The sequence below is a fragment of the Equus asinus genome, chromosome 17 (assembly GCF_041296235.1).
Source record: "Equus asinus isolate D_3611 breed Donkey chromosome 17, EquAss-T2T_v2, whole genome shotgun sequence".
Lineage (NCBI taxonomy): Eukaryota > Metazoa > Chordata > Mammalia > Perissodactyla > Equidae > Equus > Equus asinus.
The window spans coordinates 13,429,258-13,454,667 of NC_091806.1; the positions used below are offsets into that span (position 1 = coordinate 13,429,258).

A 25,410-nucleotide genomic window follows, 5' to 3' on the forward strand; every position below is an offset into this window, starting at 1 on the left:
CCTATCTGCTATTTCCATCAATCGCTGTTCTGACAGAGCAGCCTCATGACTATTGTAAAAGGGACATTTCAATCATATGTGAAATATACTCTTTGAGGGTATATAACCATCCTGTACACCCCCACTTCTTTGGAGTGCTCTGTTCCTTTGTGGAAAGACTCTCCTGGGTTATAATCCTCAGATTAAACTCAGAATAAACTCACCCAAATTTTCATTTATAGATTAGTTATGGATTATTTTCGTCTACAATATGACAAGTGCATAGAATGAAAAGATCTGTACAATCCTTAGAAGCTTTAACATTCATGGAATTCGTGGAAGTGAGAACCAATTGGTGGAATGTTTTAGGATTAACAGGGACTTGAAATTAGCAGGGGAAATGTTTCATTTCTATGGCCCTTCTCACAGCATCCTTTACCTCTTTGTTTCTAAGACTGTAAATCAGTGGGTTTAACATGGGAATCACTAGTGTATAGAACACAGAAACCACCTTCTCCTGTTCTACAGAATACTGGGAATTTGGCTGAATATAATTAAAACTTAAGGTGCCATAGAATATGGTCACTGCAGTCAGATGAGAGACACAGGTAGAGAAAGCTTTCCGTCTGCCTGCTGCTGAGTGGATTCTCAGGAGAGCAATAGCAATGAATACATAGGAAATGATCACAATCAAGAAGGTGGCTAGGGCAATGACTCCAGAGAAGGTTAAGAGCAACAATTCATTCATGGAAGTGTCAGAACATGACAGCTTTAGCAGTGGGGGAACATCACAGAAGAAGTGGCTGACAACATTAGACTCACAGAAGGACAGTCTCCCTAAGCTTATTTTGTGTGTCAATGAGTTAGTCATTCCACCTATGAATGACCCAATGACTAGCCCTACACACTTCCTCTTAGACATGGCTGCAGTGTAAAGCAAAGGGTTGACAATGGCCACATAACGATCATATGCCATCACTGAGAGCAAGAAGCCTTCCGTGGTGATGAACACACCAAAAAACAAATGCTGCACTACGCAGGCAGAGAATGATATGGTTTCACTCACAACCAAGAAGTTGATCAGCATTTTTGGTGCAATAACTGATGAATAGCAGGCATCTACAAATGAAAGGCAGCTGAGGAAAAAGTACATGGGTGTGTGGAGTTTGGGAGTGATTTGGATTAAGAAGATCATGGCCAGATTCCCCACCAAGGTAACGGCATATATCACTAGGAATAACACAAAAAGCATAACTTTCAGTTCTGCAATGTCCGTCAGTCCCAAGAGAATAAATTCAGTAACAGCCGTCAAATTCTCTTCAGCCATTTGTTAATTCTTTATCTCGAAATCTAAAGTGATAAAAATAAAGAAATTACAATGGACACAGGAGAATCCAGTATTTAATAAAAGCAAATAGAAACACTTATACACGTGTCCTTGGATGAATATGTTATTTTGCTGAACCTAAGTTTCCTCATTGATCATGCATGGTAGGAGCTTGACTTGATTGTCTCTGTTTTTTTAGTGCTAGTTATGATTCTGTCCCATAAGGAAATATGTGAAAAATCATTCTGGTTCTCAAAAATTTTGGTCTGTCTCTAAAATGCCTATCTCTGTATGAAGACAATACTGGCCAGGGGGATAATGATGGTGAGTGAAAGACATTTTCAAAATTAAATTTAAGTCCTTTTTTGAACTCTTCATTTTGGAAATAAAAGAAGTAAATTACAAGAGGTCTAAAATCAACTGTACTGTAAACTATGTAGTTAAATCACAAAAGTACTATGATATAACAAGAGAATTGGCAAAGATTATGGGTCAGTGGGGCTGACCTCCAGAGATGATGGCATGATACGCTTCAAAGTGCATAAATCTTTGTTCTCTAATGACAACTCTTTATCAGCAATATGCAAGGAGCCCTCAGTGGAATCACTCAGCCCTAAGACTCAGAGCATAGAAAACTATATTTTGCTTAAATGGAGAAGTTAGAGATTTCTTAAGATATCTGAGGCCCTGAATAAATAAATTAAATATTTATTTTTTGCTATAAATTTGCTGTTATATAAATGCCTACACAGGTAATGTATAATATTTAACATATTCATTTATTTGCTGTGTACATGTGTATATAAATATAAAGATAATTATATGTCTATATACACTCACACACATATATAGAAAACACAAACTTTTAAATGTGATAATTACAACCACCTATTGATCTGGAATACTTATTCATATCCTTCCTATAATGATAACTATATATGACCATTATGGTTTTTTAAATCCAGTTTCCATTATGTAGTTCAGTTATTTATACTCTTTATTCAATTGTATTATATTTCTAGAAGAATTAATATGTCCATAATAGAACTCTTTCTCCCATATTCTATGTTTAGTTAATAGATCACATTTTTAAAAATAAAGAAATACAAACAATGATAAACTTTGGCCTATGATAATTCTATAAATTAATTTTAATTAATATATTTCAGTTGCCACAAAAGGGAAGTGTTTGGCATTAGCCCAACCTGGGATTAAAATATGTTGCTGTCACTTATTGACTTAGTGACTTTGGGAAATTCTTTCATCTTCTTTCGGCATGTGTATAATTACACCTATATCACGTGATCCATGGAAAGGAAATAGGAGATATTGCAAGTAAAACAGTAATTGTCACTTTGGGTATATAACTACTCAAATATAGATAGTAAGATAGATAGGTAGGTATATAAGTAGGTAGATAAGCAATATATTGATAAACAATTCATACATGAGTATTTTTAGGGGGGGCATATGTGAGTATACATCATGAAAGAAATTACTTTAGTCAATTACTTTTCCTCTATTTTAAATCTCTGGTTAATTTTATTTAAACTGATAATTAAATGAAAATACAGATGGATGGCTTACAACTTTCTTTGATAAATTATTAGCATATACATTTTCACAATTTCTCATATGCAGCTTAAAAACTACCAAAATATCTACCAAAATGCATAAGTTCTTTCAACAAATAATGTTAAGGCATTACATTTCAAAATTGATTATTACATCAGTTCATCACATCTAAACTGTCCAATACTGTAGCTAGTAACTTCATGGAATATTTAAATAGAAATTAAAACTAAATCAAATTAAATCAAATTAAATTTTACTTTTTGAACTAGTCCCAATGCAGTTGCTCATTAACCATATGTGACTAGTAGCCACTATATTGAACAGCACAGGTTACGGATCATTTCCGTCACTGCAGAAAGTTGTATTAATAAGAGCTCTCATCTAACTCTCTGACTTATCTCCTTAGAATACCAACTGAATAGCAATTTCTTAAGGAAGGATTATCTATTTTAAGTAGTTTTGATTGCAAGCATAATTAAGCAAATGGAATTTCCAAATGAAATTTAGAAATTCAATTATATCATTTATTCGAGGATGCCCATTCTCTGCAAAATTTAAGGTGATGTTGTAAACAGAAATGAATGATAAGATATGGAGTTAGAGTAAATAGCCTCTAGTATTCATACCAGTCATATGATTCTATCAGGTTTAAAACAAACTTTCTGACTAATGTACTAAATATGAGGAAAATCAAATAAAAGGGGAAAATCAATTTTAACAGCATAAATTTAACTTACCAAAAAATATTTTAAAATTTCAGCTTTAGAAACTTCCTGTCCTTTTCCATAGTTTCTTACCCTTTACTAAAAAAAAATTCAGTTAATAATTATACTATATGCAACATTATTAAATATATGAATAGTATGTAGCTGGAGATAACTCCAGGCAAAATTATTGAAAGTAAATCTTAATTATTAACACACAAAAATCAGAATAACAAACTAACGAATAAAGTTTTAACATATTTAATTTTTTGTTCCTCTAAGAGGACAAATATAGATAGAAGGGACAGCTATATATATATATACACATATATATATATACATTTAGATCAGCCTCTAATGAGCTCTGTCACAGCTTAAATGTTATACAGCAACAAATGAAACCTTCGGAAACACTTTATTTCTTAAGGGATTTCGCATTTTCCCATGACTCATATATCTCCCTAGAGGGTACAGTTAACTAAAATGCTATAAAGTTAAGAAAATGTCAAGTAAATGATGGAGGAATTCTTTAATTCAGTAAAATATAATAAGAACAATAATTTAAGAGAATTTGCTCAATAGAATAACCAAGTGACAAGTGCTTAGATATTACTAAGCTTGTTACAAACTTTGTCCTTGGAGTGATAAGAGACTGGTTCTTAGTTCTCCTGCTTCCTTCTCAGTCTTCAGAGAGTTTTGTTTGCCTTGTGTTTGGCTGTATTGATTTTCTGGCCTCCCCTACCCACTGCATCCCTACATACAAATCTGTTTTTTTTAATTAAGATTATGATAGTTAACAACCTTGTGAAATTACAGTTGTACATTATTATTACTCATGTTATAGGTACACCATTTCATCCTTAGTGCCCTCCCTTCACCCCCCCTTTCACCTGGTAACCACTGATCAGTTCTCTTTGTGTATATGTTAACTACCACCTATGAGTGGAGTCATACAGAGTTTGTCTCTCTCTGGCTTATTTCACTCAACATAATACCATCAATGTCTATCCATGTTGTTGTGAATGGGACGAATTTGTCCTTTTTTTATGGCTGAGAAGTATTCCATTGTATATATATACCATATCTTCTTTATCCAATCATCAGTTAGGCTGGGCACTTAGGTTGGTTCCATGACTTGGCTATTGTGAATAATGCTGCGATGAACATAGGGGTGCATGGGATTTTTGGAATTACTGATTTCAGGTTCTTAGGATAGATACCCAGTAGTGGGATGGAAGGGTCATAAGGTATTTCTGTTTTTAACTTTTTGAGAAATCTCCATACTGTTTTCCATAGTGGCTGCACCAGTTTGCATTCCCACCAACAGTGTATGAGGGTTCCTTTTTCTCCATAGCCTCTCCAAAATTTGTCACTCTTGGTTTTGGATATTTTTGCCATTCGAAGAGGTGTATGGTGATATCTTAGTGTACTTTTGATTTGCATTTCCCTGATGATTAGTGATGATGAGCATCTTTTCAAGTGTCTATTGGCCATCCATATATCTTCTTTGGAGAAATGTCTGTTTATGTCCCGTGCCCATTTTGTGATTGGGTTGTTTGATTTTTTGTTGTTGAGCTGTGTGTGTTCTTTATATATTATGGAGATTAACCCTTTGTCAGATAAATAACTTATAAATATTTTTTTTCCAATTAGTGGGTTGTTTTCTTGTTTCAATCCTGTTTTCCCTTACCTTGAAGAAGCTCTTTAGTCTGATGAAGTCCCATTTGTTTATTCTTTCTATTGTTTCCCTTGTCTGAGGGGTTATGGTGTCTGAAAAGATTCTTTTGAAGCTGATGTCAAAGAGTGTACTGCTGAGATTCTCTTCTAGAAGACTTATTGTTTCAGGCCTAATCTTTAGGTCTTTGATCCATTTTGAGTTTATTTTAGTGAATGGTGACAAAGAATGGTCAATTTTCATTCTTTTACATGTGGCTGTCCAGTTTTCCCAGCACCATTTGTTGAAGAGACTTTCTTTTCTCCATTGTAGGCCCTCTGCTCCTTTGTCGAAGTTTAGCTGTCCATAGATGTGTGGTTTTATTTCTGGGCTTTCAATTCTGTTCCATTGATCTGGGCACCTGTTCTTGTACCAGTACCATGCTGTTTTGATTACTGTAGCTTTGTAGTATGTTTTGAAGTCAGGGATTGTGATGCCTCCAGCTTTGTTCTTTCTCAGGATTGCTTTAGCAATTTGGGGTCTTTTGTTGCCCCATATGAATTTTAGGATTCTTTGTTCAATTTCTGTAAAGAATGTCATTGGGATTCTGATTGGGATAGCATTGAATCTGTAGATTGCTTTAGGTAGTATGGACATTTTTAACTATGTTTATTCTTCCAATCCATGTGCATGGAATGTCTTTCCATCTCTTTATGTCGTCATCGATTTCTTTCAAGAAAGTCTTGTAGTTTTCATTGTATAGATCTTTCACTTCCTTGGTTAAATTTATCCCAAGGTATTTTATTCTTTTTGTTGTGATTGTGAATGGGATTGAGTTCTTGAGATCTTTTTCTTTTAATTCATTGTTAACATATAGAAATGCTACTGATTTATGTATGTTGATTTTATACACTGCAACTTTGCTGTAGCTGTTGATATTTTCTAATAGTTTTCCTATGGATTCTTTGGGGTTTTCTATATAAGAGATCATGTCGTCTGCAAACAGTGAGAGTTTTAATTCTTCTTTGCCTATTTGGATTCCTTTTATTTCTTTTTCCTGCTGAATTTCTCTGGCCAACATCTCCAGTACTATGTTGAATAAGAGTGGTGAAAGTGGGCACTCTTGTCTTCCTCCTGTTCTGAGAGGGATGGGTTTCAGTTTTTGTCCATTGAGTATGATGTTGGCTGTGGGTTTGTCATATATGGCCTTTATTATGTTGAGATAGCTTTCCTTCTATACCTATTTTATTGAGAGTTTTTTATCATAAATGGATGTTGGATCTTGTCGAATGCTTTCTCTGCATCTATTGAGATGATCATTTGGTTTTTGTTTCTCATTTTGTTAATGTAGTGAATCACGTTGATTGACTTGTGGATTTTGAACCATCCCTGTTCCCTGGTATAAATCCCACTTGATCATGGTGTATAATCTTTTTGATGTATTGCTGTATTTGGTTTGCCAAAAATTTATTGAGGATTTTTGCATCTATGTTTATCAGTGATATTGGCCTGTAGTTTTCCTTCTTTGTGTTGTCCTTGTCAGGTTTGGTGATCACGGTGATGTTGGCTTCATACAATGTGTTAGGGAGTGCTCCACCTTCCTCAATTTTCTGGAATAGTTTGAGAAGGATAGGTATTAAATCTTCTTTGAATGTTTGGTAGAATTCTCCAGAGGAGCCATCTGGTCCTGGATTCTTATTTTTGGGGAGGTTTTTGATTACTGTTTCTATTTCTTTACTTGTGATTGGTCTATTCAGATTCTCTGTTTCTTCCTGATTCAGTTTGTGGAGGTTGTATGAGTCTAGGAATTTATCCATTTCTTCTAGGTTGTTCACTTTGTTGGGATATAGTTTTTCATAGTATTCTCTTATGATCCTTTGTATTTCTTTGGTATCTGCTGTGATTTCTCCTCTCTCATGTCTAATTTTATTTATTTGAGACTACTCCCTTTTATTCTTAGTGAGTCTGGCTAAGGGTTTATCGATTTTGTTAATTTTTTCAAAGAACCAACTCTTTGTTTCATTGATCATTTCTATTGTCTTCTTAGTTTCAATATCGTTTATTTCTGCTCTAATTTTTATTATTTCCCTCCTTCTATTGACTTTGGGCTTTGTTTGTTCTTCCTTTTCTAATTCTGTTCAGTGTCATTTGAGGTTGTTTATGTAAGAATTTTCTTGCTTATTGAGGTGAACTGGTATTGCAACGAATTTCCCTCTTAGGACTGCCTTTCCTGTGTCCCCAATCATTTGTTACAGTGTGTTTTCATTTTCATTTGTCTCCAGATACTATTTGATATCTTCTTTAATTTCTTCAATAACCATTGTTTGTTCAGTAGCATGTTGTTTAGTCTCCACATCTTTGCCAGCTTTATTCTTGTAGTTGATTTCTAGTTGCATAACATTATGATCCAAAAAGATGCTCAATATTATTTCAACCCTCTTGAACTTATTGATGCTTGACTTGTTTCTCAAGATATGGTCTATCGTTGAGAATGTTCCATGCACACTTGAGAAGAATGTGTAACCTGCTGTTTTTGGATGAAGTGTTCTATAGATATCTATTAAGTCCATCTGGTCTAATCTTTCATTTAATTCTGTAATTTCCTTGTTGATTTTCTGTCTGGATGATCTATCTATTGGTGTTAATGGGGTGTTGAGGTCCCCTACTATTATTATATTGTTGTTGATTTCTCCTTTTAGTTTTGTTAATGGTTTCTTCACAAATTTTGGTGCTCCTGTGTTGGGTGCATATATATTTATAAGTTTTATGTCATATTGGTGGAGTGTCTCTTTCATCATTATATACTGACCCTCTTTGTCTTTCTTTATCTGTTTTGCTTTGAAGTCTACTTTGTCTGATATAAGTATGGCAACACCTGCTTTCTTTTGTTCATTATTAGCTTGGAGTGTTGTCTTCCATCCCTTCACTCTGAGTCTGTGTTTGTCTTTGGTGCTGTCGTGTGTTTCCTGGAGGCAACATATTGTTGGATTTTGTTCTTTGCTCCATCCTGCCACTCTGTGTCTTTTGATTGGAGAGTTCAATCCATTTACATTTAGAGTGATTATTGAAATGTGGGGGCCTAATGCTGCCATTTTATCACTTGTTTTCTTGTTCTTTTGCATTTCCTTTGTTTCTCGTCCCATGATTTTTGGATTCCTAATTCAAGTAGGTAAATTTCTGTATTGGCTTTCTTCTTATTTGTAATTTGTGTCTTTATTCTTGTTATTTGTTTTGTGGTTATGAGGCGGTTTGTATAACACATCTTGTAGATGAGATAGTCCTTTTTCTGATAGCATCTTATTTCCTTAAATTAAAATGTTCCATTCCTTTTCTCTTCCCCTTCTAGTTTGTTATGGTCAGATTTATTTTTTTCCTCTTCCTTTTTGTGTTGTGATTTGTGGTTAAAATGACTAGGTATATTTATTCTTGGGGTTTCCAGTCCATTTGTCTTTAATGTTTTATTTAACTTTTGCTAACCTGTTCTGATGGAGAGCTGCTACTTTCTGTTATTGTCCTTCTTCTTATCTCCTTTGTTCTGAATTTTGTAACCCCTTTCCTTTTTTTTGATTTTTCAGGTCTGATGTTCTTCCTGAGCATTTCTTGAAGAGGAGGTCTTGTGGCAATGAACTCCCTTAACTTTTGTTTATCTGGGAAAGTTTTTATTTCTCCATCATATTTGAAGGATATTTTCACTGAGTAGAGTATTCTTGGCTGCAGGTTTTTGTCCTTCAGAGTTTTGAATATTTCATTCCAATCTCTTCTAGCCTATAAGGTATCTCCTGAGAAATCTGCTGATAGCCTTAAGGGGGTTCCTTTGTAGTTTATTTTCTTCTGTCTGGCTGCCCTTAGCATTTTCTCTTTGTTGTTGACTTTTGCTAGCTTCACTACTATATACCTGGGGGTTGGTCTTCTTGCATTAATAAAGTTTGGAGATCTATTGGCTTCTGTCACATGAAGTTCCATCTCTCATCCCAAGTTTAGAAAGTTCTCAGCCATTATTTCTTTGAACAGGCCTTCTGCCCCCTTCTCCTTCTCTTCTCCCTCTGGTATACCTATAACCCTTATGTTGCATCTCCTAACTGAGTTGGATAATTCTCGGAGAATTTCTTCATTGCTTTTTAGTCTTAGTTCTCTCTCCTCCTCTGTCTGCAGCATTTCTATATTCCTACCCTCCAAATTGCTAATTCTGTACTCCGTATTATCGACCTTACTGTTCAAAGAGTCCAGATTTTTCTTAATCTCCTCCATTGTGTTCTTCATCTCCAGTATTTCTAATTGGTTCTTCTTTATAGTATCAAGCTCTTTTGTGACATAGCTCCTGAACTCATTGAGTTGTCTATCTGAATTATCTTTTAACTCGTTGAGCTTTTAAATAAGGGCTGTTTTGAAATCATCGTCATTTAGGTTATAGATTTCATTGTCTTTGGGATTGTTTTCTGGGTACTTATCATTTTTCTTCTTTTCTGGAGATTTAATATATTTTTTCATACTGCTTGATAGCGTGGATTTGTGCCTCCACATAGAGATAGAGTTTAGTCGTTGCTTTCACTTGTTGCAACTGGTGTGGGGGGGAGCAGCTGTTTACACTGCACCAGGCAGGAACCATATCAGCTGTTACTGACTGGATCAGGGCCTCTTCTCATAGTCAGTGGTCCTGTGTGGTCCCTCATCAGTTGTGGCAGCAATCCCAAGGGGACCTCAGGCTGCTGCTGCCTACTGTTGCAGACTACCTAGACACGCTCCCTCCCTGGGGTCTGCAGCAGTGTTATGGGCTTTCCCAACAGCTGGGAGCAGGATCACCTGTAATTGAAGCTCTGTCACTGGCAGAGCCCACAAGATCACACTTGTCCACTATAGGCCCCAGCAGAGCTATGGGTATCTTCTGCAGTCTGTGGTTAGCTCACCTAGCTGTGCTACTTTTGCCCCAGGGCCTTCCAGCCTTGTGATTGCTGGTTGGGACCTCTCCACTAGTGCTGTGCAGAGGCTTTTGCTGAGGTTGCTGTGGGAACCTGGAGTTCCCCCTGGGCCATGTAGCCGCTCCACTGGAGCTCTACCCAGCCCCAAACCACTCCCACAGAATCTCTGGGAGCCCCTTGCCCCATCTGGGTCATGGCCAGAGTCCACGGGCCTGGCAGTGGCTGGTAGGCTGCTGCCTTGTGGGGAATTCTGCTCTTTGGGAGCTTCCTCATGTTCTGAATGCTGGGCGGGGTCTCTCTGCTAAGGGTGAGCAGAGGCTTTCCCTGCTAGTGGGTGTAGGACACTGGAGATTTCCCTTGGGCCATGGAGCTGGGCACTAGGGCTCCACCTAGCCCCCAAGCACATCCACAGGAAGTCTGGGCACCTCTTGCACCATCCTGTGCACAGCCGGAGTCCATGGGCCTGGCAGCGGCTGGTGGGTTGGTGCTCTGCCGGGAAATCAGCTCCCTGGGAGCTTCCCTGTGTTCTGATTGTTGGGCGAAGACTCCCTGCTAATGGCGAGCAGAGGCTTTCCCTGCCAGCAGATGTGGGACCCTGGAGTTTCCCCCTGGGCTTAGGTGTAATTGCAGGGGGCTTTGGTAGGGCTGTTGTCACCTGTTTCTACTGTTGCTCCGCAGATGAGTGCACACTCCCACCCTTGGTGTGTGGCAATGCTATGGGGGAGTCCACTGGAAGAGAGCCTCTTGCAGGTACTAGGCTGTCGGGGGCTCAGGGGTCGGAGAGTTTTCACCTATTTCCACCTCCTCCTGGGGGTAAGTCCGTCCGCCTTCTGATGTATAGCAGCATGGGTCTTTCGGGCATCTTGTGGTGCTATCTGGATATCCTTTGTTAACCAGTGAATGTCCAATTAGTTGTGGATTCGAAGGGGGAGAGACAAAGAAGACCACTCACTCTGCCATCTTGGTCCCGCCTCCTCTGATCCAAATCTGTTTTTATATGTAGAGCTCTCAGGCGGGAGAGAGGTTTTGCCCTCCTTAGTGGTAGCACAGCTCTATTTTGTATCACGGCAAGATCTTGGGCCAAAGAACTAAACATAATGACCAAAACAATGAAACTTCTAGAAGAAAACTTGACAAGGTAGTTTTAACTAGAACACATATGAAAATTCAAAAGAATCAATAGAAAACCCAAATTAAAATGGATAAAAGTTTAGACATCCTACAAAGAAGACACATGAATGACCAACAAGTACAAAGAGAAATGTTCATTATTGTTAGTCACCAGGTAAATTAAAATTGAAATTATAATGAGATATCATGTTACACCAATTTTTACTTCCTTTTTCTTCTTTGTAAAGATTGTCACCTGAGATAGCATCTGTTGCCAATCTTCTTTCTGTTTTTTTCTTCTTCTTCTCCCCAAAGCCCCCGGTACATAGTTGTATATTTTATTTTATTTTTAATTTTTTTCTTAAAGATTGGCACCTGAGCTAACAACTTTTGTCAATCTTGGTTTTTTTATCCTGCTTTATCTCCCTCAACCCCCCCGTACATAGTTGTATATCTTAGGTGTGGGTCCTTCTAGTTGTGGCATGTGGGACACCGACTCAACGTGACCTGATGAGCAGTGCCACATCCGTGCCCAGGATCTGAACTCTGGGCCACCGCACTGGAGTGAGGGAACTTAACCACTCGGCCACAGGGCCAGCCCCAGTTCTATATTTTAATTGTGACTGCCTCTGCTTGTGCTATGTGGGACGCTGCCTCAGCATGGCCTGATGTGCGGTGCCATGTCCATGTCCAGGACCTGAATCAGCAAAACCTTGGGCCACTGAAGTGGAGCATTTGAACTTATCCACTCAGCCACAAGGCTGGCCCCCATCATTTCTAAATTAAAATTGTTTAAAATAATAATAATAAAATTATTTTCTTTAAATTACAAAAAAGTCTACACCAAATATTGGCAAAGGTGTGGAGAAAATTACACTCTCATACTTAGCTATTGGAAATGTAAAATGCTACAATAAGTTTGGAAAGCTGGTAGTTTCTTAGAAAGTTAAATACGCATTTACCCTATGAACCTGTTATTCCACTCTTAGCTCTATAGTCAAGAGAAATTAATACATGTGTCCACAAATACACTTAATAGGAGTGTTTATTCTAGACTTTTCATAATAACACAAAACTCAAATATCCATTGATAGAATAATGGTTAAAGAATTGTGGTATATTTATCCAATGGGATATCATACAGCAATAAAAAGACAACATGGATGAATTTAAAAATCACTATGCTGAGTGAAAGAAGCCAGATTGACTATGTATTGTGTGATTAAACTTACATGAAATTCAGAAACAGGAAAAATATTTCTAGGGATAGAAATGAAAGTGGTAGCTGCTGGGGGTGGGAGGATATTGTTTGAGAGTTATGGTATGAGGAACATTTCCTTATGATGGGAGTGGCCTAGAGTGTGGGAGGAACAAAGCTTTAGGGAACTTTCCTTCGTGTTGAAAATGTGTTCTATCTTGATTTTAGTATTAACAAAAAATGAAATACACTTTTCAAAGCATCAATTTGTACAATGTAGGTTCATGTTTATGTGTGTAAATATCCCTCAATTCTTATAAGTCATAAGAAGAAGACATGGATAAAATTTATGAGATTACCTTATACTAGACTTCACTCTCAGTGAGGTTGTACTGAACATTATCCAAGAGTGGTAGGATCTGAGTTAAGATTATACTATGGTTGAGGCAGTCATTATAATAACATGTTGCATTGCAACAATTGTTATGGGTTAGCCATATGAAAGAACAAGGCATATATCTCACTCATTTAAAGATGAGGGATTAATTTAAAAATCTTCTACTTATCAATCATATGACTTTGGGCAATTTACGTGGTCTATATAATCCTAGTGCCCTCTGAATAAGGGAATAATAATATCTATCTCACATAGGTTCAATGAAATGTTTCTAACTCAGTGCCTATTACATATTTTTATTGGAACAATAACTTCAAAGAAAAAGTTCTATGTGATGATAATAACGCCATTTGCAATTTGGGGACTGTTCAAGTTTTACTGGGATAAAGCCAATGTTAAGGTATTTTCTATTATTATTTTAATCATTGACTCTGTGCAGATGAGTGAGTACCATTACATCATGTGAGTCTCCATGGAACTGTACAGATCATTCATGTCATTTTGTCCCTTTCCTTGAATTGTCCCTTATATTTTCTCTTTTGGGAATTTGTAGAGTGTTCCTCATAAGTATCAGGCACCAAAAGGCAATTTTTAAAAATCTCTCAGATGATTTGGGCATAATCATCTGAATGAATTAACGTGCTACTTCCTCAGGGAATATCATTAAGAGAGAGTACATGCATAAATTCTCCCTCCCCAAAGAAAAGGTAAAGTAATTTAGGAGAATAAAATCCAATTTTTCATTAAAAGCGAGTGAATAAGAATTGTTGATTTAGATTAACACATGGGCGTTGGTAATTTCCCATGACTCCTGGCTTCTGACCATGAACTCTCTTATAGTCACTGGCAGCTGATTCTTTACACCACAAAAATTCATTATTTCCTTTGCTAACTGGATTTCCTGTAGTAGTATGTTATTTTCAGGTCACGAAATCCTATGAATTAACTAGATGCCATAGATACATTTGATTTGTGAGTCAATAGAAGCATTTGTATATTGCAAGTGAAGAAAAAGTTAGAAATAGCTGAAAGAATTATTACCGATCTCATCTATTAGAATCTAGTAAGGTTAGCATTTCCAGATAAAACACAAGATGCCTGGTTGCATTTGCATTTGAGATGAACAACACATAATTCTGAGTATATGTCCCATGTAATACTTGATAAAAATTTTACATGAAATGATTGAAAAAAATGTAAAAATATGCATTACCAATGCAATATCTTACCAACAGAAAATAATTTTAATATAAAGATTCATATCTGCTTTTGCATAAGGATAAACTCCCATGCATGGACATGTGGATTTTTTAGTTGTTGTTTTCCCTACAGGGCTGCTTATTACACAGTTTACTTTTTTTTTTTTTTTTTAGAATAAGCTTTGGAGACTGATTGAGTAGACTTTCAAATAAATAGAATTATTTTTAAGAGTCATGGAGAAAGCCGTGAACCTCAAAAAATTCCTAACCGATACCACCATGTGTAAATGTTGAAAAGTCAGTCACCATTCTGCATACTTTTTCTAGCCTGTCTTCTTTAACAGTTACCCTAAATGAAACTATTTAAAATGAATTCATCAAGATATTCAAACTGATTAGATATATTTTTCCAAATAGAAAGAATGAGCAGGATATTACCATCATTTTAAGATTCTGATAGCGATGCTTTTCAATAAATACCCAGAAGTGGGCTTGCTGGATCTTATGGGGAATTGCTAATTAACGGGTATAAAGTTTCAGTTATGCAAGATGGATAAGATCTAGAGATCCTACAACATTGTGCTTAATGTTGTGTACAGCATTGTGCCTATAGTTAACAATATTGTATTGTACACTTAAAAATCTTTTAACAGGGTAGAAATCATGTTAAGCATTCTTATCACAATATAATTAAGGTAAAAAAGAAGACTGGGCAGGGTAAAGGAATCTAGATATCTTCAGAGGAAGGTAGTAACTGACACTGAAAATGGAGGTAAACTCAATAAACACTAGAATAATTCTTAGGAAAGAGTTGAAATCTTCAAGGAGATAAGACTGGTACTAGAATTCTGAATTCCTTTGCTTAATCCAGTGTATCTCCCATTCTACAGAATATGAATGATAGCAGGCTCTGCAACTCTTAGTTCTTATTTGTGAAAGAGGGAAGGATCTGAAAGTAGAGTGGGACTCAATGGAGCAACATCAGACAACTTGAACTGGGAAAAAGGGATAGAAGTGGCTCACTGATCTCCAGTGATGCCTTCCTCCCCCAGCCCCATTTCTTGGATCAGACTGCTTAAATCAACACCAAAAATTAATAGATTTCTAGAATTCTGCCAACTGTCACAGGGTGGCAACAGAATATAAAGCTATGCACTGGGGGACTTTGGGGAGAAGAAGAAAAATAAAAAAGGAAATTCACACCAGATGTTAGCTCAAGGCCAATCTTCTTCACCAAAAAAAATAAAAATAACCAAATGAGATCTGTAGAGATTAAAATACAATATTAGATATAAACAAATATTTATTGAATGAGAGTAACAGTGGATTATACACTGAAAAAGAAATAACTACACTTAAACATATCACAGTAAAGATAACCCAAAGTGAAACCTATGAAAAAACAAAATACTGAAAAAAAAAAAACCATGAAAAAAATCTCAGTGGTCTGTAGAACAATAACAACCTACATAACTGTACATTTAAACATAGGTTCAAGTGGAAAGAAGAGACTGTATGGTCCAGAATAAACTTTGAAAGAAATGTTGGCCAGAGTTTTTTCCAAATTAATTAAAAAGAAAAAAAAATTCCAATGATATAAGAACCTAAAATAATTCTAAGAAGAATAAGTAGAAAATGAAATTATGCCAAAGAACACACCTCACTACCAAGTTTTTGAAAACCAATAATAGAAATCCTTAAAAATAGAGATAAAAAAATAGTTTATGAACAGATGAAGAAAAGATTTACCACTGATTTATTGGCAGAAACAATACAAGTCATAAGACATTGTCTTAGGCCAACTTATAATTATTTATCCAGCAAAAATATCCTTGGTTAATGGATGTTGTATTATCAGATATTACATAATCTTTTTCTAGGAAGACATTCTTTTATTTACTCACATATTGTGTCTATATGTGGTATAATATACCTAATATGTACATGATATTTTGTAACTGAGATGCTGACAAAGACGTATTTATGATTTCCAGTGTTTAATGATATTATATAATTTATTTACTCAGACTTAGGCTTGAAATACTTTTGACTTTTCCTAGTGAGACATTCTGGGAATAATTAACAGATAACCAAACATTCACCCTCAGGTAACCATGTGCAATTTGTTTATCCTTGAATCAGATTAAAGCTTCCACAAAATGAGTCTCAGAGGGGTAGAAAAAAACTTAAATCCATTCTGCAACAATAGGTGAGGATTAAAACAGTAGCAAACCAAAGCAGATTCTCTATTAAAGTGAGTAGGAAACACTGGTCTCTGAAAATTTCTCTGGGCATACAGCTTAAACTGGATCATCACCAAAGATCTTGAAGGGCATTAAACTCTGAAACAGGTTCTTCCTTTGCAATATGCTTTTCTTTCATCAATAGGATTAACATGTAAGACAGACCTGTTAGAAAGTCCCTGATACTCTGTGTGTGCATTTAGACCACTTTAGGTTTTAAATAAATTTACTGCTTCAGTCATCTATGTTAACAAGGATCACTGTCTATCTTTATTTACCTGGTGAAGCCCCTGTCCCACTTTCCATTTCCTCTCTTCTCAGGGTGACCTTAATAGAGAGGCAGCATACCTCTCTATTATGTTTATGAGAAAATATTCTGATGACACAATGATTTTATTTGAATCTTGACTCCACTGCTTACTATCCTAGTGACCTTAGTTAAGTTATTTAACACCCTGTGCCTCAGTTTTTACAACTCTCAAATGGAAATGGTAACACTGTCTACTACCTAGAGTTATTGTGTGGATCATATGAGTTAATATTTGTAAAGTGCAGAAAAGTGCCTGGTACATAACTGATTCTCTATCAGTGCTTGATATTGATTTGTGTTCTTTCTACCGGGCCTCTACATGAATCTCCATCAAGAAGTCGTAAAAAATAAGAATGGCTAAGTCCTTTTTATGCAGAAGAGGGATGTATGATTGGAGGATCATTAGAAGAAGTGATTCAATATGCAAAATGACAGACATGGCAAATGTGGACAAGATATTAATAGCAAAATTGTAAAAACATAGCATTAGACTTTGTATTGGGTAAGCAAGCTGAACTTACAGTGAAAAGTATTGAAATATGTATTTAATGATCAGAGGTTTCCTAATCACCACCTGATTCATCACTTCACCAACAGTTTAGAAAGTCTTTTTATATACATCTGGCTACTTTTAAACATTTTGTTTTTAAAGATTGACACCTAAACTAACAGGTGTTGCCAATCTTCTTTTCTTCTTTTTCTTCTTCCCCAAATCTCCCAGTACATAGTTGTAAATTCTAATTTAAGTCCTTCTCTTTGTGCTATGTGAGATGCCACCTCAGCATGGCTTGAGGAGCAGTACTAGGTCCGTGCCCAGGATCCAAATCAGAGAAGCCGTGGGCTTCCAAAGTGGAGTGTGCAAGCTTAACCACTCAGCCGCAGGACTGGCCCCTAAACACATTTGAGGATTGCCAGTTATTTAAGGTTTATGGTTTAGGTGTAGATGTTTGTTTTATAAATTACTTGAAAATTTTAAAAAGTTGAAATATAATAGGTCTTTTGTCACACAAAATTATTTTGGGTCAAAAGAAATAGGTCATTGTAGCTGTATCAAAACAACCACTTCAAAATATTTTTCCCCTTATAAAGCGCACTTTACCAAAGTTTCAATGAATGTGTGGTTTGCGTCAGTCTCAGCCTAAGGAAGGTGATACTATCAGCTAGGAATGCCTGGGGGCACTCAGCTTGGCCTGTACTAGTTGTGGCAAGCCCCCACAGATATGTCCCCCAACCAAAGCCAGCGTTGAGACTGGACTTTGCGTGCTAGACAATGTTGTGGTCGTCATGGTTCTTATCATGATTGTAAGACACACCTCAGCAACAGCAATCAGGGAACCATGAACAAACAAAATTCATTACCTAGGTCATGGAGGGTACACAGCATAACTGGGGCCACACAGCGAGGTCACAGGTAGAGAGAGAGAGTATGGACCTGGTGTTCTGCCTTTACTGGGTTTGAGAGTCAGGGATTAGGGTTTTGCCCTGGGTTTACTCTTTATCAGTGAATTTAAAATATAAGAGCATGGATTAATGGACAAGGAGGGAAAAACAGGGTCATTCAAGAAGTCAGCTACCTAGGTCACCCAGGGATTTTTATAAGGGGAAGTTCATGGGTGGATCAGCCTGCCTCTTTATCTATTTATGTAGCTGACAATATGTTTATTAGAGATGAATATTTTTCAAATGGATGCCATGGCAATCAAAAGCTTAATAGCAGGCACTTACACTGTAATACAAAAAGCTAATTGTCAGGCACTTAGACTGCAATGTGAGTGTAGGTCTGTGTAGTTCTGGCCTGATGGGAAGAGGAGTCTGTATTTATAATTTGAGACAAAATGTCTCTATATCTCATAAATCATGTTTTAAATTCTCTTAGAAGATAGGATCTCAAATACAATAAGTATCGATTTTATACCTTACACAGGTTACCAAGATGAATCATATGGAGAACCAGAATCATACTGCAGTGACCAAGGTGACTGAATTTATTCTCATGGGGATCACTGACAACCCTGGGCTGCAGGCACCTCTCCTTGGAGTCTTCCTCATCATATACTTGGTCACAGTGATGGGTAATCTGGGCATGGTTATCTTAACCCATTTAGACTCCAAGCTACATACTCCCATGTACTTTTTCCTTAGACATTTGTCGATTACTGATCTTGGTTACTCCACTGTCATTGGCCCAAAAATGATGGCAAACTTCGCAGTGCACAAAAATACAATTTCCTACACTTGCTGTGCCATCCAGCTAGTGTTCTTTGAGATTTTCATCATCACTGAACTGTTTATTCTTTCAGCAATGGCCTATAATCTCTATGTAGCTGTCTGCAAACCTCTTCTCTATGTGATCATCATGGCAGAGAAAGTGTGTTGGGGACTAGTAGTCACTCCTTATCTCTACAGTACATTTGTTTCACTATTTCTCACAATTAGGTTGTTTAACTCATCCTTCTGTGGCTCTAACATCATCAGTTATTTTTACTGTGACAGTCTACCTCTGATATCCATGCTGTGTTCTGACACACATGAATTAGAATTGATCATCCTGATCTTTTCAGGCTGCAATTTGCTCTCTTCCCTCTTCATTGTTCTTCTATCCTATACGTTTATTTTTGTGGCCATTCTCAGAATGAACTCAACTGAGAGGAGGTACAAAGCCTTCTCCACCTGTAGCTCCCATCTGACAGTGGTGGCTGTGTTCTATGGAACATTATTATTTATTTACCTGAAACCCAAATCCAGCCACATTTTTGATATTGATAAAATGGCTTCTGTATTTTATACCTTAGTGATCCCTATGCTGAATCCATTGATTTATAGCTTAAGGAACAAAGACGTAAAAGATGCTCTGAAAAGAACTTTAACTAATCAATGTAAAATGTTCATTTAATCTGATCTTAATATTCCATTGCAAAGGTGGGTCCAAAAATCTTTGTACAATCTTTTGTCAGAGCAATTACAGCATCAAAAAGAAAGACTATTTTACAAAATTTTTTCCTCTTTTTCTAGACAAAACACTTCATCTTATATCTCTGTGTACTCTTCTCCACTTCAATAGAATAAATAAACATTATAGCCAGATCATATAAGTCTCAAGTGGCTTTCAAGGTCATATTTGTACCTATTTTATTTAGAAGTAAGGAAAATCATATCAAATTTTTGGTGAAACTCAGACTTGCTGAGATAAAAATTAAATACTCACAATAGAGCAAAATTAACCAGAATATTAATAATATGTATTTTATCGCAGTCACTGTGTATTAAAGATAAATAAGATTGAATCATGAAGACTATGTAGGCTAGATAGGAGATAAGTAAATGTGTGATTATAACACGACATGAAAAAACTGATCTGATAATCTAGGCTAAATAGAAAATAAAGCATGCATTTCAAAAATGAGATTGTAAATCGGATTGCTTTAATATTTTATATCTCAAGGATACAGTGGGCCTTTGGGATAATTTTTCATTAGGGACCATGAAAGAAATATTGGCTAATTCTAGGTCCCCTTTGACAGATCATCACACTATAACTAATTTCAGTTTATGATAGCCTCTTGATAAACAAGCTAACTTTGAATTTGCAAAGTCAAAATAAATGAGTTATCTGGTCATCTACTGGAATGACATCACTGTTTTGAATAACCTAGAGCAGTGGTAAATATTAAATGTAAATGATATACTCAAGGCTGAATTGCATTTTCTTTCATGTCTATTTGAATCTTTCATGAGTTTTATACACAATGATAATATTTTGCATGGATTCTCTGCTAACACAATGCTTCATTCACATTGTGTACTCATCCAGCAAATGAATAGATTCCTTACATCTTAGTATTCTCCTCATTTGAATAAGTGTTTTTTAGATTTTTAAAACTATATAGACCACCTCAAGCATGCTTGTTTCCATCTACCCTAGTCTTCTTATTGAAAATTGTGGGGAATTAAATCAGAGAATGAATCAGAGTCTCTTTATCACAGACCCATGAATTTTGTTTATTTTTTCCCTTTTTTAACGCACTGAAGTTTACTTTGTGACAGAGAGTTAATCTTAAGTGCTCTCACCACAAAAAAAAAAAATAACTACATGAGGTGATGGATATGTTAGTTAGCTTGATTTTGGTAATCAAATTTCACAATATATACATATATCAAAACATCACATTCAAGGCCATTCCATTGGCATAGAGTTTAAGTTCATGCACTCTACTATGGTGGCCTGGGGTTTGCAGTTTTGGATCCTGTGCACAGACCTATACACCACTCATCAAGCAATGCTGTGTCGGTATGCCACCTACAAAATTGAGGAAGATTGGCACAGACGTTAGCTCAGGGCCAATTTCCAAACAAAAACAAACAAAAAGATCGCACTGTACACCTTAAATATACACAACTTTTATTTATTGATTCTAACCTCCACAAAGCTGGGGGAAATTTTTTAAAGCAAAAAATAAAATAAAACATAAATTGAACACAATAAAAGAAATACAAAATTACATTCTCCAATCACATCAATTTGTTTATCACATTAGCTTTGGATCCTATCCCTAATCATATTTATTGTTATGAATAAATTTTATTTTATAGAGTAACATTTTATATTATACTGCATAGTCTTTTTGGTCAGGATATTTTTTTCCAGATTCTATCTTTTCTATTACTATTCACAAACCAAAAATAAAGTTAAATAATATTGATAGCATTTTCCAATATCATCTGCATAGAAAGGGCTTTATAGAAACATAATACATCAACTTCCCTGTAACTTAGTTACATGAAAAGTCGTCATCAACATCTTTGTCAGCCAATGCATATTAAATATTATTTTTAATACCAGCTTGAATATCCTTTTTAATATACAGTAGAGTATAGATCAATCACTGTGTGTTTAGACATTCTTTGATAAATATTTGATCGTTTGCAGCTTTTTATTTCTTTTACCACTATAAAAAGGGCTGTAATAAATAGCCCTGTGCTAATAACATGATATACTATTGCTTTTTATTTCTAAAATAGATGTATAAGGTTTCTTCCACATGCTGATATGCTCTTGGATCAGTGTTTTACAAATATCCATAATAGTCTGAAATAAAAAAAGAAAACACAGAGCAAAAGTACTATGCATTGTAACTTTTTGCCATCCAGTATTTTTTTTTATTTTCAAAGAAAGGATACTAAGATTTACTGGCATATTTTCATTGTGTGATGATAAAATTGCAAAATGATTGTAATAAGTGGGTAGCATCACATATTTGAAATCATAGATACAACAGGAAGGTTTCTAAAACATTACCTTCTTTTCTACAGAAAGTTTATAGCATACCAGACTTTACTGGGTAGGGCCATTGACACTAAATGCCACAAAGCATATTTTCTCATCATCATTATGATGATGAATAATTTAGAAATAATGCTGCCAACCTACATGAAAATCCTTTAATATTTGTACACTCTCAAAATCTTCCCAGAGCTAGAAAGTTTAGGGTTTTTTTGGTTACTTGTTTTGACTCCATATCTAATTAATGCCTTGATATACCAAATGCTTTTAGCTAGGAAATTGGAATATATTTGTATTAATTCCCAAATGGCAATTCCTCCAAAGCTCTGATGACTCAATTGCATAAACTCAAGCTCTGATTATTTTTAAAAATCCTCAAAGTTGATTTCTTACATGGACTCTGCAATGATTTCTTCTATTCCTATCCCATGACTTCCTTATGAAGACAGCGAGATATACTTTTTCTTGAAGGGATTTTCTCGAAGAGTCAAAATTTCACACATGGAAAAGGAAGCCATTCTGGCTTTAAGATGATGGAGAGAGATGGCTCAAAAAATTATCTCTTTTAATATTTTATGCCAAGGTTCCAAATTATTCATCCCTCAATTTAACACCATAGTGTTGAGACCAAGGTGCAACTTTTAACGACTCAATTTTGAGTTACGGAACAAGTTTCAATATTAAAATAATTTAATTACTACTACCAAATGAGACTATTCTCATAGCAAACAGGTCTAGACTTAAGTTCCTTGTATACAATTGTTGGGGCCCAGTCCAGGCCACCCTAAAATATTCCCAATGTCGTATTGATTATTTTGAATTAAAGTTACTTGAAAAGCAGTTGACACCAAATTTTTTTTAAAAAGGCATTTTGACCCTCCTCTCTCTTCCCCGCTGAAAGCAGGAGATAAACCTCCCATGTGAGAGGTGCTTTCCCTACATTTTTATCACCAGACTGGGAAGATCAGGGCAGAGAAGACTATATAAACAAGCATTGTTACTTGTTTACTAATTTACTACCCCAAACCCAGACTCTGCTTAAATTCCTTGCTAATAAAGCACCCAAACCTAAGTGTCTTTGTCCTGTCAAATCTTCACAAATTTATTGCTACTTTGCGTAAAAAGATATATAAGCTGCCTACTTTGTTTCCTCTCTGAGCATCATTTTTTATGATCTCCCCTGCATACATATTAAATTGTTTTTTCCTGTTGATCTGGACTTGTGTCACTTTTATAATTATTCCAGCCATAAGAACTCAAGAGGGGTAGAAGGGGAAACTTTCTTCTTCCCAACACAAACAAGATCCCCCATGTCTGCTTTCTGTCTGATTCTATACAATAGAGAAAAGATTCAGAATGGCTAAAGCATCTAGAAAAAGAAAAAGTTGGAGAACTTATAATACGGATTTCAAGACTAATTGTAAACCTATAGTAATCAATACAGAGAAATATTCTATAAAAATAGTAAACAGATGAATGGAAAAGAATAAAGACGCTAAAACATGTGTACGTGTGTATGTTAAAATATCAGATAAGAAGCCAAAGTAACTCAAAGGGATCCAAGACATATATAAATATTCTTTAAAAATTAATAACGAAAAGACAAATACCCTAATGAAAATGAGGGAAAAGACTTGAAAAGACATTTCACAGAAGAAAATATGAACGGTCAATAAACACTTTAAAAAGTCCAACATCCTCAGTCACTAGGAAAATGAAATTACAGTACCAACGAGATATTACTTCCCAGCCACTAGTTTGGGTAAAATTAAAAACACTAGATTATCAAATACAAAGTACCATATCAGCTACTATGTTCAGCTCCTGAAATTATCATACGTTGCTGATTGAGTGCCCAAAGATACTTCACTTTGGAAAAAAGTTTGACAGTTTTAAGTAAAGTTAAACACATTACTACCATATGTCCCAAGAATTCCCCTCATGGATGCTAATGCAAAGTGAATGGAAACGTGTCCAGAAAAATATGTGTATATTAATGTTACTGGTGGTTTTATATATAATAGTACAAAATGGAAATATTTCAACTGTCCATCAAGAGATAAAAAGATAAATTGTGATATATAAATAAAATGAAATATTACTCAGCAATAAAATGGAACGAACTGCCCATATATACAATAGCATGGATGAATTTCAATTACATTAAATTGAGCAAAAGAAACCACACATAAACATGCTACATTATTCCATTTGTATGAAATTCTAAAACAAGCAAAATAAATCTATGGTAAGAGAAATCCTAGCAGTTGTGGTCTGGGCTATATCGTGAGGCAACTTACTACAACGAGACGTTGAAGAACATTTTTCATATTGGGAATACTCTCTCATTGGACGCAGTAGTAACACAGGTGAAATCATTTTTCAAATGCCATCCAGTTACACTTGACATTTTATTGTAACTAAAAGATACTTTAATAATTTGGTGTTTTAAAAGAAACCAATGCAATATGACGTTTTTAGTACTATTTTTAATTCATTTCTCAGAAGCTCTTGAATTTCTATATAACCCATGTGGACAAAGTTTTATAAGAAATATAAGATTATACTAAATATATACTTCTATAATTTGCTGACTACATTTCCAAACTATGTATTTAATTTCCAGTATTTCAACATACTAATAATACTCTTATGAAGATTTTTGTATATTTTAATAACTTGTATTACTTATGCAGATTTCCAGGAGCAAGTTTGCTTCCCAATGAAGATATGCACATTTCAACTGTTTTTGGACCTAATGCAAGAGATTTAGAATAATTATTTTCCTCAGTTTATGACACTTTATCATTATTGAGCCAGGCAAAGCCCCTATCTTATCTTAATTTATTTTTTATTCTGATTTGTTATGGACTGAATTGTCACCCACCAAATTCATGTGTTGAAACCCTAGTCTGCAGTACTTCAGAATGTGACTTGCCTTAGGATATAGGGCCTTTAAAAGGTAGCTAATTAAAAAGGGGTCATTATGTGGGCCCTAATCTAATATGCTTGATATTTTTATACAAAGAGGGGGTAAGGACACAAAGAGAGGCACTAGACTTGTGCACAGACCCAGCAATGACCATGTGAAGACATAGCAGGAAGGGGGCCATCTGCAAGCCAAGGAGAGGCCTCAGAAGTAACCTAACCTGCCAACCCCTTGATCTTGGCCTTCTAGGCTCCAACTGAGAAAACATATTTGAATTGTTGCTGCCATATAATCTGTGGTATCTGATTATGGCAGCACTAGTAAAATAATACCTCTCTCATCTTTATTTCTTTATCCAGTCCCCTCTACCACCACCAGTAACCATCCCAATATATTTAATGAGAATCTGTTTATTTTCTTCTGTTCTTATAAAACATAGATTACTCTTCCGTGTGCATGTGTTTATACTTTTTATAAATGGCATTATTCCATATATGTCAACTTCCATCTCTAAATTTAAGGCCTGTAGAGGAATATCTTGGACAAAAAAATAAGAAGACTTAAGCCTGAAGGAAGAGAATTGTCCCA

General features: G+C 35.6%; 2 protein-coding genes across 2 annotated transcripts; one reads left to right on the top strand and one right to left on the bottom strand.

Moving 5' to 3' along the window:
* Positions 1–367: 367 nt before the first annotated feature.
* OR5J2 (olfactory receptor family 5 subfamily J member 2) lies at positions 368–1,306 on the bottom strand. Its single transcript, XM_014829448.1, has one exon. It carries the CDS (start codon positions 1,304–1,306, stop codon positions 368–370), a length of 939 nt encoding a protein of 312 aa, XP_014684934.1.
* Positions 1,307–18,545: 17,239 nt separating this feature from the next.
* LOC106823618 (olfactory receptor 8K1-like) lies at positions 18,546–19,505 on the top strand. Its single transcript, XM_014829447.1, has one exon. The coding sequence runs from the start codon at positions 18,546–18,548 to the stop codon at positions 19,503–19,505; it is 960 nt and encodes a 319-aa protein (XP_014684933.1).
* The last annotated feature ends 5,905 nt before the right edge of the window (positions 19,506–25,410 follow it).

Bases quoted from the DNA above. Each gene is read 5' to 3' on its own strand.
- OR5J2 (XM_014829448.1), bottom strand. From the start codon at position 1,306: ATGGCTGAAGAGAATTTGACGGCTGTTACTGAATTTATTCTCTTGGGA.
- LOC106823618 (XM_014829447.1), top strand. From the start codon at position 18,546: ATGAATCATATGGAGAACCAGAATCATACTGCAGTGACCAAGGTGACT.